This window comes from Seriola lalandi, unplaced genomic scaffold, assembly GCF_002814215.2.
Source record: "Seriola lalandi dorsalis isolate HSWRI2012SDOR001 ecotype SW California unplaced genomic scaffold, Sedor1 jcf7180002054690, whole genome shotgun sequence".
Lineage (NCBI taxonomy): Eukaryota > Metazoa > Chordata > Actinopteri > Carangiformes > Carangidae > Seriola > Seriola lalandi.
In genome coordinates this window covers 1,755,860-1,769,976 of record NW_019525243.1, presented here as the reverse complement: position 1 = coordinate 1,769,976, position 14,117 = coordinate 1,755,860, and the positions used below count along the sequence as shown (strand labels likewise).

Genomic DNA, 14,117 nt, shown 5'->3' with positions numbered 1-14,117 from the left:
GAATCTAACAATATTTCAATTAGAGAAGGCAACATATTGTCTTGTGCAACCACAGTGAGGCCGGAAAGTGAAAAGATTTATGTGCCTAATTTAAAAATGGCTGCCAGACAGAGCCAAGCATGGGAACAGAATATAACATTTGTGATGCATAATTTTATAAAGGCAGGGATACAGGCTGAAGGGGTTTTGTGGGTCTCACTAATAGTCTGTGACATCCAAGAAAACAGCAGTTTTCAAATGCCTGAGAGAGCCTGGCCTTCTGCACAGGCCTCTCTTCCATTAGGCTTTAATTACTAAGCCAAAGGATTTCTCTTGTCTCAATTCTGAAACTTGTTTTTCTCACAGTCTTTACAGCGCTCGGTCTTTGGGGCTCCGTGGGGACGCGTGTGAGAGGGAGAGGGCGCTAGGAGCAGAATGGCACTTTAATTCTACCCCTACCACACCTCTCCCCAACCACCACCACCACCCTTTACAACCGTCTCCTCCAACCCCTGCGGATCTGTGCATGTATCCAGTCACAATCAAATACACTCAGTGTGATTTGATTTTAATTATGGACGTTTCACACACTTTAACACAACCTTGGGCGATGATGATCAGATGATCCAGCACACTGGGAAAAGAGCATATGGATGTGAAAGAAAGCTGTAATAAAAAATGTGCCAAATAATTATTCACCGTCATTCTGTCCAGTCGTGTGTAATGGATAAATGGACAAGCTGGCAACACCATCGAATCTGTAATTTGTTTTTAGTGATACATCTGCAGCAGCTGCTGTCATCATTTCTTCAAAAAGCCTCCAAGAATTTACTGGTTGGAAATCTCCCTTTCAAATTTTACCACAGTGGCAGAGAAAAACTCAGTAACTGGAACAAATCTACTCTCCAGACCCAATACACCAACAAAGTGTTGCTTTCTGCCGCACACCCACATGCACTCACACACAAACACACACATTGTTTATCCTGTTGAATCATACCACCGTCAGAGAGACAGATGAAATCAGTAAAATTCAGAGATTGTGCTTCTCAGCTCAATCCCCTTCTCAGTCAGCTGTGACACTTTCTGAAAGATAACTGACACACACACACACACACACACACACACACACACACAGTCAACAAACCTGAGGGAGAATGGTTGAATTAAAGCAGCAGCAATCAGCAATAATCATACGCCCCAGTAGAAATATTTCTGTCACTGCCCATCGCACACAAACCCACACCTTCCTCTTCTTCCAACATTTGGGCTTGTTCTTCCGCAATAACATGATGGAGATTGAAACTGTTTCACACCTTGCACCAACGTAGCAGCAGCAGTGATGAAAGAAATAAAAGTTGAGAACCGAATCGAAGAAAAGAAAAAAAAAGTGGAAATTCTTCATACGTCTGATTTTATCTCTGTCCTCTTGCGCACAAGCAGAAAGCGATTAGATGAAGTACCAGACATTAGTCAGTGTCATTATATCTACAGCAGTCGTTTTTCTTCAGACTTCTGTAAAGATGTGTGTTTTGCACAAACTAATCTATTTATCATTTATTTAAACGCAAGTTGGAAAGCTTTCTTTAATAATTAATCTGTGCTTGAGAACATTAGATGTGCAGCATTACAATAGCAATGAGATTGAGGATTATGGAATATGTTAAATAAAACATCAATAAAACATCACACATACACATTTCACATTGTTTGTTTTCAAGCGGAGGCCTCCGACTGTTGTTCTATTAAAAAACAATCCCCCCCCCGGTGCGTCACCACTAACACACTGGCAGTAGCAGCAACACACAGCGTCGAGGAGCATGAAGAAGGCTCACAGTGTCCTACATTGTAGCAGCTCCCATAATCCGCATGGGCAGATTTTTTCATTTCCACCTGGACGTCTGCCAATCCAGAGGATTTCTCCACTGTTGACAACATTACATTGCCCAGATGAGAGGACGTATCCTTCCATGTGTATTATGGCTGGTCCTACGAATGATATGGCTACCAACTGGACAAACACCTGTATCTCCATTAGAATCAATGTGACCAAAAATGTGACAGTGAAATAGCGAGCTTTGTTAATCTCCGTCAAAGATTAAAGCGCGGTTTCAATGGAGAACGGCGCATGACCTTGGCGGCGGGTTACACCCCACTCTGACTTCATCACTCATGCTGTGCAGCGATCTTTTAATAAAACACGCCTCCGCTGTTCATACAGCTGTTCAGTTAGTCTGTCACAGAGTTACTGCTTTAATTGTCACGCCTCTGGAACTTGTTCACTCTTTTATTGGGTGCAAAAAGGACATTCACATGGCAGAAAGGTGCAAAACTTGAATGGCTACTCCACATGAAGGTGGCTTTAAAACAGTGAACAGCAAACACATGTTTCTTTTTCTTGAGTCCCTCATTGTCTGTGCTGCTAGTGAGCTGTTTGTTCTGTAAAAGCCGACAATAAGTCCAAATTGTCCACAAGCAAAAGCACATATGGTTCTCACAAAAGGCCATTCACCATTTAAATAAGCATTTTTTTTTTTTTACTACTTCTGCTTTTTTTTTTTTTACATAATGTGCTGCTGATGGACAAAAATCATGAGCAGAAAAAGCAAGAAAAATACACTTTCTACAGGAAAGGAAACATTGAAACATTGTTAACAAAGACACTCAAAGAGCAACAATCACAACATGTTGGCGACAAATAGAACAAGTCCTTATAATAGTGAGTGTGCACGTTCTTTTATAACATTCTGCGCTGTCCAGTAACTTACTGCATCATAGTTTTTTTCCCCCAAATGTGGATAGAAGCTTTTAAATGGCTTTTTTATCTTATTTTTTTATTTTTATTTTTTTTACTACTGTCTACTCAGTAAGGAAAGTCCACAAGGAGGGCAGAAAAGCTCTGGAGGTGACACCAAAGTTAATGTCTTTGTTCTGTTATGGGGGTTTAGCACCAGGCTTTGCTTTCAATATTTTACCCTGTTTAATCAAAAACAAAGTGTTGAAGCAAATGTCCACCACAACATTAAGGACTGACATAAATTGAGCTGCAGAAAGCATCGTTTTTATTCACTAAGCTGTGCTGTTGATATCCTATATCTTTAAAAAATATATCATATCCATGGACCAAAACTATTCTTCTTTTTCAGCAATTAAGACCAAAGTCCATCAGACAGTGACATTCATAACGTCCATAGAGTGCTGCTCACATTTGACCTTCCCTCTAAATCTCAATATTTTATTGATTATGACACACGTAGCCAAGAGACACACTAGCGGACCAGTGACTGCTCACTGCCTCTCTCATTCATAAACACAGATAATTACTACCCAAATGAGGAATGATGGATTGTCCTTGAAGGTCAAGCCCAATCCCTGGCCTCACTGGGCACTCGGCTGGCGTCCACAGCTCTGTCAATACGCCAGTCCTGGGCAGCTGTCCGACATCGTCATTAACCTGGGCAGAGCCAGCCCATCCATAAAGCTGTTTGGGATATGGCAGCTGCTCAAGGGGCAGAGAGGTATTAAGCATAGATTTACAAGAATGAAAATGTCCTCCCTCCCTCATAATCTCTGGTCTTTTTACACGCAAGACAAGCCATACGCGCATGAACATACACACACACACACACACACACACACACACACACACACACACACACACACACACACACACACACTCTCTTACATAATGTTGTCAGCGCACTGCATTGGCTTGTTGGACACACCACACACACTCTGTGTATTGACAGAAAGCATGCACTGTCCCTTCTTAACTGGACTTCCATTCACCGCTCGCACTCATGCAAAACATTTAGACAATCTGCCATGTTGGGACGCCTCGGAATGATCAACGGCGAGGGTTGTTCTCGGCCACTTTGAACTCACGAGCATCCTCCTCATTTCACTGCATTCCTGGTTCGGTGCTCTTCAAACAATGAGGAAGCTCACAGCGTGTAGTGCTCTACCACGTAACTCAGGAATAGTGTTCCATAGCACATCAAAGCCTGTTTGAGCTCACATTCACTACGGATACAGTGCAGCTTTTTCAGTATAGGGAATGCAACCAAAAAGAGCTGTTTTCAAAGAGGAGTCAAATGAAAGCTGATCCACTGAAGTGAAAACACAGAATGACAGTAGGTAATATCACTACAGAAGACTGATGCAGCAGCAGATCTTCAAATGAGGACACTAATTTGACGTCTCCTGTAATGTCTTTAGGATTCAATTTGAAAGGACACATCAACATGTGAGCCCAATAAACACCGAGTCTGTGTGATTATGCCGACCATATAAATATGTATGAATGTTGCACTGATACCCTTTCCCTTGGGATTTGACAGAAGCATAATCAGTCAGAATACTTAGCTTCTCAGTCTCAGTGGCCACATTGGATTCCTTACATTAGATCCTTTAGGAATCAAAAGCACGATCTTCACAGATCTCCAGAGCAGCTTTACTTGCACCACCAAACACTTCCACGTTAGTATCAATCCAAGGAACCACGTTGCCGGGCATGTAGGCTGAGCAGTTCGCCAGGCCCATGATGTCCACAGGCCGCAGTACTCGGTCCCACATGTTGAACTGGCTCAGCTCGCCCACGAAGGCCTGGGTGGCGTCAAAGCGGCCTCCGACTACATCCTTCACATGAGAACAGAAGATGAAAGTTTATGATACAAGTTTACTTCTGAGGGAAATGTAAACAGAATTTAATTAAAATGAATCAATTCTGTTTGATTTTCATCAAACTGCTAAACGGTGCAGGATATTTCTCAGTGTACTGCCACTTTAAATCCTCCAATCGTTGTGCAATCTCCAGTATTGTGCAATCTGCAGCAATTTCACCTTGTGTGTGATTGAAACATAAAGCAGCATTCCTTAGGCTCCAAACGAATGCAATAGATGAGTTAATAGGTCTCTATGGAGATTATTCATACATCACTGTACATTTCAAATATATACAGGGAGCTGTCATTGAGCTAACAACCACAATAACCTGCTAATGCAGCTCCCAAGGGCCTAATGTTGCAGTTTATAGGTAGATGGATGAGGTAATACTGAAAGGGCCACGATAGCGTGAGAAGAGCCTCTGTGCCTCCTCCCTCCTGCTCCCTGTGCTGTGCCTCCGGCATTGAGCTCAGGGGAGAGTACACACAGGGATCTTACTGACACATGGAAAAACACACACATTTACACATTCACACACACCTGTTCTCTACCACCTAAGCCTCTCCACTGCTCTCACCTGCTCCTGGCCCAGTATGATCACCCCTCCAGGTTTAATTGGGTGCCAGGGGGCCAGGTTGTCACCGGTGCCTAGACGCTCACCATCCTGGTACGCCTCCCAGAAACCGTCTCTGGTTGTCCAGGTGATGCAGATGTGATGCCAGCGCCCATCACTCACTGACAGGGGGAGCTGGGCCACCTGGGTGCGTGGGTGAGGGCAAAGGGTGAGTGACATAAGGGCAGAGGGGGTAGGACAAAGTGTAAGGAGCAGGGAAGGGGGAATATGAGGGGGCAAGATGAGCCAGGAGAGGTTTGAGATTAATTGTAGCACGTTAGAAACAAGGACAGCAATTAGGAGGGTTAGGGCTTCAAAGAGACAGGCCTCTGCAGAGAATTCTCCAGATGAGCCAGTGCAACATATAAAATTTAGATTACCCAGGTGACATCAAGGGATAAAACATCCTTCAAAGCAGTTGGGTTGCTAATAGCAAAACAGTGTCCTCTTATGCTTTTGTGCTTTGTTCAAGGATCAAAGAAAAACAACTGGTTATTTTACCAACCAATGACATCATAGTCCCCTGAGGATACAACACAACACATGAGTGTGCGACTCATTAGTCCTTTTCTTGTGAGCTTACAGAATTACTTCACACTCAAATCTTGTTGCAGACATCGCTCCATATACAAATAAACATAAAAAGATGAGAAGAGTTACCAAGGATAAAATTCAAGTCACTCGCAATTACACAAGCAATTGACCTGGTCAAGGATGCCAGGTGGCATCTTTACACCAGTGGAACTACAGAGAATGCCTAGTTGAAGTAGTCTGACCTTCACTTACTGTTTAAAGATTAAAGAAACTTAAAATGAAAAACAAATCCTTGTCACACATACAGCACCTAATATATGACAGCTACAGTATAAAGTTTTGTACACACAGAGCTTCATACAGTATCAAAACATCATATATCTACAAGGCAAACACTAGTATGAATTACTCATTTAAATGACCACAAATGATCTCATTCGCAAAACATAAAAGGCACAATTTTACAGTTATTACATAGTAGAGATGATTAGTTTCCTATAGGCTCTGTTCAGTGCAGACATTTTAACTTGTCATAGGAAGGAAAGCACAGGTGTGACTTCATTCTATGTCGCATTTATAATACCAGTGCCCTGGAAATGGCACCTATAATACAGGTGTTGGAAGCTACATGAATGCTTCTTCCACTGTGACATGTTAAAATGTCTGTTGTGAAAAAAAAGGCAAATGATGTGTTTAACACATGGTTCAAAGGACAGTTTGTTCTGTACCTCAGGGAGGCTGTTGATAATGTTCTGCAGGAAAGTGTAAAATGTCGTGTAAGAAAAGGAGAAGTCACTGAAGTCTCTGCTTTCAACCAAGCGCGATAAAAAGTGATGTATGCTGATCGAGAGTTGCAGCAAAAAATGAGCTTGAATTGGACTGCATGAATTTAGATTGGTATTTAGAAAAACACTGCATGGAATTGCTTCAAGTCTGTTGAAAAATTTGGAAAATGCAATTCCAGATGACACCAGATTTACAAAGATTGGAGCATCAGACTACACATGCACACTTGCCAAAAGAACTCAGTGTTAATGTTTTACAAGACCAGTTGATTCCAATACAGATTAAACTCCTGGCAGTCACGTTTGAATGGAAAATGGAGAAGCCATAGGCATGTTTTACTGAACTCGATTTGGATGTTGGAGAAAAAAAATTCATGAGATATCAACAATTTTCCTGAACAAAAAGACAGAATATCCTGATGAAGATGTTGCTGTAGAACAATAAAGAATCTCTGTCCCCCTCTGAGAGGGAAGCAGAAAGCTGTCGAGGCAGTTTCCTGCTTCCCTCTCAGTATGCATCCCAATGAACGGCATAAACAATGTGCCCCAGTGGACCCTGTTATCACTGTGAACAAGTTCAACACATGGATGTGCTGCTGCACATACGGTAATCATATTCACTAGTCTCATTTCCCTCTTCTCCATCTTGCTCTCTTTCGCTCTGTTGCTTTCTTTCTTAGCTCCCAGTACATTATAACTTCATTTCTTTTTCTGGCATCGTCTGATCTTTCACTCTTTTCACTCGCTCTCTCTTCTCAGCACTCTATCACCTCTAAAGCTCTGCAGCTTTTCTATTTCCTACCCCCTTTCCTCTCTTTCCTCTCATACACTCATCCCTTTCTCTCACAATCTTTCTCTCATCGTCTGGCTTGAACACATGTATAATGCATGGTGAAGGGGAAAGCTGTGAGGAGACCTGCCTGTGCCAATAACCCCCAACGTAAACAAGGCAGTGGAAAAAAACTCTCCAGCGCAGGAACATTCTCCCCAAAATTCCCCCAAATCCAAAACTACACTGCTGCAGAAGCAGCTGTGCCATCAGGAAACAAAAAAAAAAATCTGTCATCACATCGCACAGCTTACATCAACATAACAATTACAATTCTTTTCCTTTTAAGACTAAATGCCATAAAATATTCATGTATGTTTCTACCACTTTGTTTTCTGTTGTGTTAAACGAAATCCCCACAGCTGACTGAAAACTCTCTGTATGTGACTGTGTAGCTACAATATGGTGTCTACAGAAAGCAAAGGATACGAGGGCTTCAAATGAGCACACATGGCAGCACAAGTTCTCTAATGAATTTCTGTTATTCTTGGGTGTGTGCGGAATGTGGGTCAATGATATTAAATGTTTATAAGGTGCAGAATTAAATATTCAGAGCTGATGGTCAGTGAATCTCCTCTCAGCTGTCTCGTTTTTGTGCTCACATGTACATACAGTTACTCTCTGCTTGTTTCCCGCCACAGCGCGAGCCAACATCAACATATTCATACATTCTTTGCATTTAATTAGCGTCAGCGCTGATCTACGTTTACTGCCATCATTACAGCCAGCAGTGTTGCCAGACAAATAATAAATGATTCTGAGCTTCTGACTCACAAAGCATTTTCCCTCTACAGAAAATCTGGACAGAATGAAATAGTAAACAGAGTTACTGAGAGTGCTTCTCATTACGGACTTACCTTATCATTAACTAGTAGCTCAATGGGGTTGTTCCCCCATTCGATGAGGACTATCTCGTTGGCCTGGCCTGGAACGCCATAAGAAAATGGGGTCCCTATGCCGGGACTGGCACTGGACTTGAGCCACATGCACACGGTGAAGGCGTACATTTCTGGGAGGCTTTTCTTGATGCGGCCATACAGGTAGTTGGTCCGAAGAGGGAGGGACACCTTGAAATCCTCAGGTGACTTGAAGGCATTATTACCTGTTAACATATAATGATTACACATGGTTATATTTTTTATGAACTTTTTTTATGACTTGATCCAATCAAGATCAATAATAATGATGATGAAGTAGAAGTATCTGAAGATGGTAGCAGCAATGATTGGAAAGACTTTGGCTCAAATTTCCGATGAAGGAAAGGAAGACATGGATGAAGGTGAGGATCACTTGCAAGAGACATCGAAGTTGGTCATCCACTTCTAATGTCACATCGTGCAGAGAACAGGTTCATTTCTAGCCATGCTGATACAGTATATCTCAGCTACTACTTCATGGACATTCATGTTCCCCAGAGGATGAATCCCTCCGGCTTTGGTGATTGCCTGACTTTTCCTCTAGCGCCACCATGAGCTTGACATTTGTTGTTTTCTGTGAAACGTTTCAACAACAATCGAATGGATCGCCATGAAACTTGCTATAAACAGTCATGTTCCCCAAAGGGTGAACTGCAATAACTCTGGTGATCCCCTCACTTTTCATAACCAGGTCAAACTTTAAATTTGTACCATACTTTGGTTTAAAACCAAATACACAGACACTCCTGTCAATTTGACCTGAGCTGTTAACATGCTAACACGCTAAATCAAGACGTGTTAGCCTCTAGTTCAAGCCCCACACTAGAAATTACATTTATATTTAACTCATTTGCAACAGCAAATACATTCTTAAGTAGATTTTCTACTGATGTAATGAGGAAAATGTTCATTTATGTATTTGGCAAGATGAAAATATGTTGATACTGAAAAATGAAATCAATAAAATTTTAGATTCAACCCGAAATATCCGATCTTGCAGTATAATATCTACGTGCTGTGACTACAGCAATGGCATATTCAAGTTTTTTTTTTTACAGTTGTTTCTGCACTCACAGCACTTGGTTAAAGATAGGGAAAGATCATAGTCTACTTCAATAAAGAAAAAGTTCATAATGACTTCAGACACAACATGTTTATTTACATTTAACCAAATGATTTTTGCTTAGGCCTCGACCAAAGGCTTTTGTTGCCTTAACGTGATGACAGGTGTGACTGTGGATACGAATCCTATATAAACACAATTCTTAAGAGACATGGTTGGCTAGTTCTAGTCATTCTATCAACCAGCCTGTCAGCTGCAAGAGGAAAAAAACAATATGCCATATACAGCCCCAGAATGTAATAATACAGCAGTGCTTTTATAGTGGGTCAGTTGTGGCAAAAGGGATCCCAGTTCATAAATCATGTGGCTGTGGGTCAGTTAAAGAAAGATTACAAGAGTTTTAATATTTAAAGGACACTGAATAATAAATGACCAAGATATGGTGTAAACATGGATGCTAGATCATGCTTGATCAAGACAGAGAGAGAAGCCGGCTGAAAGAACGTACTACTTTGCAGAGAGTTTACACCGAGGGAACATGCTGCATATTTTAACGTGAATGAACCACAGCTCCGACCATTTCTCTCGGTATATTGTGCAGCTGTGACACTGAAAGGTTGATAATATAGGCTCCTGCTGGCTCCGGTGGTCTTCCTTGCAGAACCAGTCAAGACACTTTGACCCACAGCTCAATACAAAAGAAGAGAAAGAAAGAATATTACGTAAATAAAACATGCGTTTCAAGTAGAATGGCCTCCTGCCTGGCCCTGCCAACTTTGAGCTCCTCATTCACATTGTTTTTCCACAAGCTCAAGCTAAAACTTCTCAGGAACATGGGGTGTTGGACTCTGTCCCAGAATATTTTACTATAAGCCCAGAGCAGGGAGACGACCAGGACATGTTGCAAATTCATTACAAGGTTATCATTGTTCGAAGAAACTTCATATTTCCAGCTGACAAAACAATGCCACAAACTCTGACCTAAAAAAAAAAATGAATCAACACCTCCATCTAGATGTTTATTGAACTTACTAAGGCTCACACAGGTAGTATTTATTGAGGGACTACTTATCAACTCTTTATATTGTAGAGGTGGTTGTGTTATTGTGTTCGCCTCCTTTACATCTAATCAATTAACTCTGGTTTCCATAAACTGAAGCTTGTAACCTCAATCAGACCGGATGCACTGAACCTCAGGGGACATGCGCCTACAGGGAATGTCCACTGAGTGGTGAGATAATCTTCTAAAACTATTTTCCTCTGGGCCGAGGTATTCTGTGGTATTTTGACGTCTACCATCAAAGTGATACCCCGGAGTGTGGACATCTCTCTAATATTTCTTAAACTAATTAAGCATTCAGTGTTGCTTTCCAAGCCTTATTTTTCAAGACCAGGAGCTGCTTGGAGAATGGCTCTGAGAAACGATGTTAAGAGGTTTTTTTTACTTGCATCATCAGAAATTTGCACAGGGATTGACTAATTAGTGCTAAATCTGGCAGACAAAAAAAAAAAGTGGCATTAAATCCAGCCAACATTTCACAGCACCCATTGAATCACTTACTTTTCTCAAGCTCGGTGATCCTCTCCAGGAGGGAATTGAGAGCGCTCTCGGTGCGTTGGCGGTGGGCCGCTGTTTCATTGTAGAGCTGGCTCTTCTCCTCCTCCAGCTCAGCCACCTTCCGGAGGAGCTGGGTCTCCAGCGCCCCCAGACGCTGGCGTAGCAGCTCCCGCAGCTCTGGTGGCAGGGGAGTCAGGGCAGAGACACCTCCAGCTGACACATTTGTGCTGGGCAGACGCAGACTCTGCTGCTGAGATGCAGAGAGAGGAAGATTGCAGGAGACAGCAGAAAAGAGGATGGATGGATGGATGGATGGATGGATGGATGGATGGATGGATGGATGGATAGATAGATAGATGACAAACAATGACACAGACATTTAATCCAGTTAATCCTGTGCACACAAACTGCCATTCAGTCTTCATAAAGACCTAGATTTGCACTAGATGACTGATCTTATCTACCCTTTCGCTCTCATATCCTTTTAGCACCATTGTTTTTGATTCTGCAATATCAAAATGAAGACAGTGTGTCCCTGTGAGCGACTTTGATTGGTGACCTGCCAAACACCCATGGCTGGGCCGGGTATTAAAGGTAGTGTGGGAGTGACGTCACACCAGAGTTCACACCAGGCGTGATCGCAGATGGCTTTTTTTTTTTAAACCGACTGTACCGACCCATGCTTATAGGGGCCACACAGAGATGTGGAAAAAAAATGTTCATTTCCAAAGCCCTGTTGATGTTTCCCAGTTGTCTGCTTCACTTTGGGATTCAGACACTTTGTGACACATTCAAAGAGTTTAATTAATATTTCCTGACACAATGGAACCCTCTGAATGGCGCCAATGAGAGATTCCTTGGTAATCTGCCACTGAAGGCCATAGTAAGCCATTACCAGGTCCTGAATGCGATTGTTGACATGCAGATGGCTTAGTGAGAGAGGACCTGCTCCAGGGAGCCATACGCTATCAGCAACACCACACTTGCAATAATCATTATGTTAAGCAGCTGCAGATCAATAGATGTGTGATTAAAATGCAATATGAAATGTGTCCTGAACAGCTGCAGTATATCTTTGATTTGATCAAGGTATTAAAGCTTCCAATCAAGTAGAGAGGGAGTGCTGGAGGGGGGAAGGGAATAGAGAGATGGATGGATCAGCAATGCAGCATACTGTATATAGTAATAACCTTGAATATGAATAAATAGTATTGGGATTGTTTATGGTATCAGGGCTGTCAGATGGTGAGAAATGTACTACACTGTTGATGTGACATAAGAGATAAAGCCAGGGCTTATATCAACTGTTTACTGTATGTAAAGCAATTCACTATAGGTGACCTCATTATCAGTTGGATGTGATCTTCTTGAGTCTCGTGGAAATAATGCACACAGCTGAAGTCAGGTCTCCTGGGACTGAACAAAGGGCTGGTGGAGCTCCGGAGCTCCGGTCAACAGGAATATGATCAACTAAACCATTAAGCATTTGATTCAATTAAAAATTTTCAATGCTCTGATGCAGGTGAAATCTGTGGGAAAGAATTTCATCAGCTGCCATGAATAATTAGTCACATGACTGCAAATAAAACATTATGTGGAACACACGCGCGCACACACACACACATAAATAATTCAAGGATGCATTGCAAATCCCTGCACCACATGCATGATTACACCTTTGACAAGATTTTTTGTCTCTCATGTCTTACTGATGACTCTTGTGCGGTGGGTTTCACCATCAGAGTTAGTATTTTAATGATTCAAAACGTATTGATGTGACATGCCTGTTACGTGACCCTTTGATCTCACGTTTTCCCTCAGAGGTCTCCTGCAGCGCGGAGTGTTATCAGACATGCATGCAATGCTCCACAGTGAGGCGTGAAAATGTGATGCAGTTGGTTCTATTGATGGGCAATGTTAACATTTTAGCTTGGGGTAGAAAATAAAAGATCAGGGATTTTCTGGTGCGTTTACGCAAGAGCTGCATGGTTGTGCCATCTTACCTCCAAGTTCTCCAGCCGACCCTTGAGACTCTGCATGGTCTTGCCGAGCTGGTCTATGGTCTCACCGGGGTCCCGGGGCAGGTCCCCCATGGTGTTCTTGCCGTACTCCTTCCGTCTGGAGCCCTGACCCCGGGACTTGCCCTGCGACGACACATCGGCTGCCGCCTCGCAGCGCGCCAGCTTGGAGTTGAGCTCCTTGATGGTTCCCTGCTGGCTCACGATGGTCTCCTTCTGCTGCAGGATGGTCTCCCGGAGCTGAATGATCGTGTTCCGCAGCTCGTCCTCCACAGGGCTGCTGCTCTGAAAACGGTTCCCCGTAGAAACGTACCCGCAGCCCGGCTCTGCACCCGGGGGAATGGCGTTACAAACGAAGCGGCTACCTGTAGCATCCTGGGTTCGCACCGTGTGTCCACCGGCCAGGAAAAGCAGTCCAACTACTAAAGTCAGCATCCCGACTAAATACACAAATTCCACGTTTTAAAGCAAGCGAATGACTCATAAATTACTCACTTAACGTTTGAAGTCTCCCGTAAAATAATCAAATAAACTTCTCTCAGGAACAACTCATTAATTCAAGTGATTTTTTCTGGACTTCCAAAGTGTAATAAAAAGACCAAACTAAGTTCATTGTGGAAAAATAAGATCAGAATCCGCAGTGAAAATTATAATATCATACATCCACTAACCACATGGTCGGTCCTGTTAAAAAAAAAAAAAAGACCACTAAATCTAAATTCTTACTTTCAGCATGTGGATTGAAATCAGGAATTGTTGTTTCCTGCTCTGTTTTCATGAGAAAAAAAAAAACCCATCCACAGCAGGCTGCAGAGAACTCAGTTTCGCCTGTCTTGCCTCTCCGCTCGGTTGGATTGTCAGTGAGCGGTGCTGAAGAGACAGCGACGCTGCTCAGCCAGATTATTGTGGGGAGGTGCGCACCGGCGCTTCCGCTCATCATCTGTGCGCTCCGGTTATTCGGCTTCAGCCTACGTCATCATTGAATCCCAGTGGATCCAAGTCATGCTATGGGGTTATGTCTCATTGACTTTTTATGACCTGTTTAAATGCGCTGAGGCTCAGGGGTGTCAAAGAAGTCAAAGAGGAAAACATACAGAGTGAGAGTGAGAGCTCCAAAAGGTTTTTCAGTTGTTGCCTGTTTTGATATGTGTGGTGG

At 42.7% G+C, this 14,117-nt stretch overlaps 1 protein-coding gene across 1 annotated transcript; it reads right to left on the bottom strand.

Moving 5' to 3' along the window:
* Window positions 1-2,548: 2,548 nt before the first annotated feature.
* On the bottom strand, window positions 2,549-13,829 carry nptx2a (neuronal pentraxin 2a). Its single transcript, XM_023423210.2, has 5 exons — window positions 12,947-13,829; window positions 10,947-11,193; window positions 8,263-8,507; window positions 5,222-5,401; window positions 2,549-4,617 (listed from the first exon to the last, which is right to left on the bottom strand). Exons 1-5 carry the CDS (start codon window positions 13,394-13,396, stop codon window positions 4,390-4,392), a joined length of 1,350 nt encoding a protein of 449 aa, XP_023278978.1. The 5' UTR covers window positions 13,397-13,829; the 3' UTR covers window positions 2,549-4,389.
* Window positions 13,830-14,117: the final 288 nt, after the last annotated feature.

Coding starts and splice junctions, on each gene's coding strand:
- nptx2a (XM_023423210.2), bottom strand. CDS start 13,396: ATGCTGACTTTAGTAGTTGGACTGCTTTTCCTGGCCGGTGGACACACG. Junction 11,194..12,946: donor GTCGGCTGGAGAACTTGGAG/GTAAGATGGCAC, acceptor TCTGCATCTCAG/CAGCAGAGTCTGCGTCTGCC. Junction 5,402..8,262: donor AGCTACTAGTTAATGATAAG/GTAAGTCCGTAA, acceptor CCACGCACCCAG/GTGGCCCAGCTCCCCCTGTC.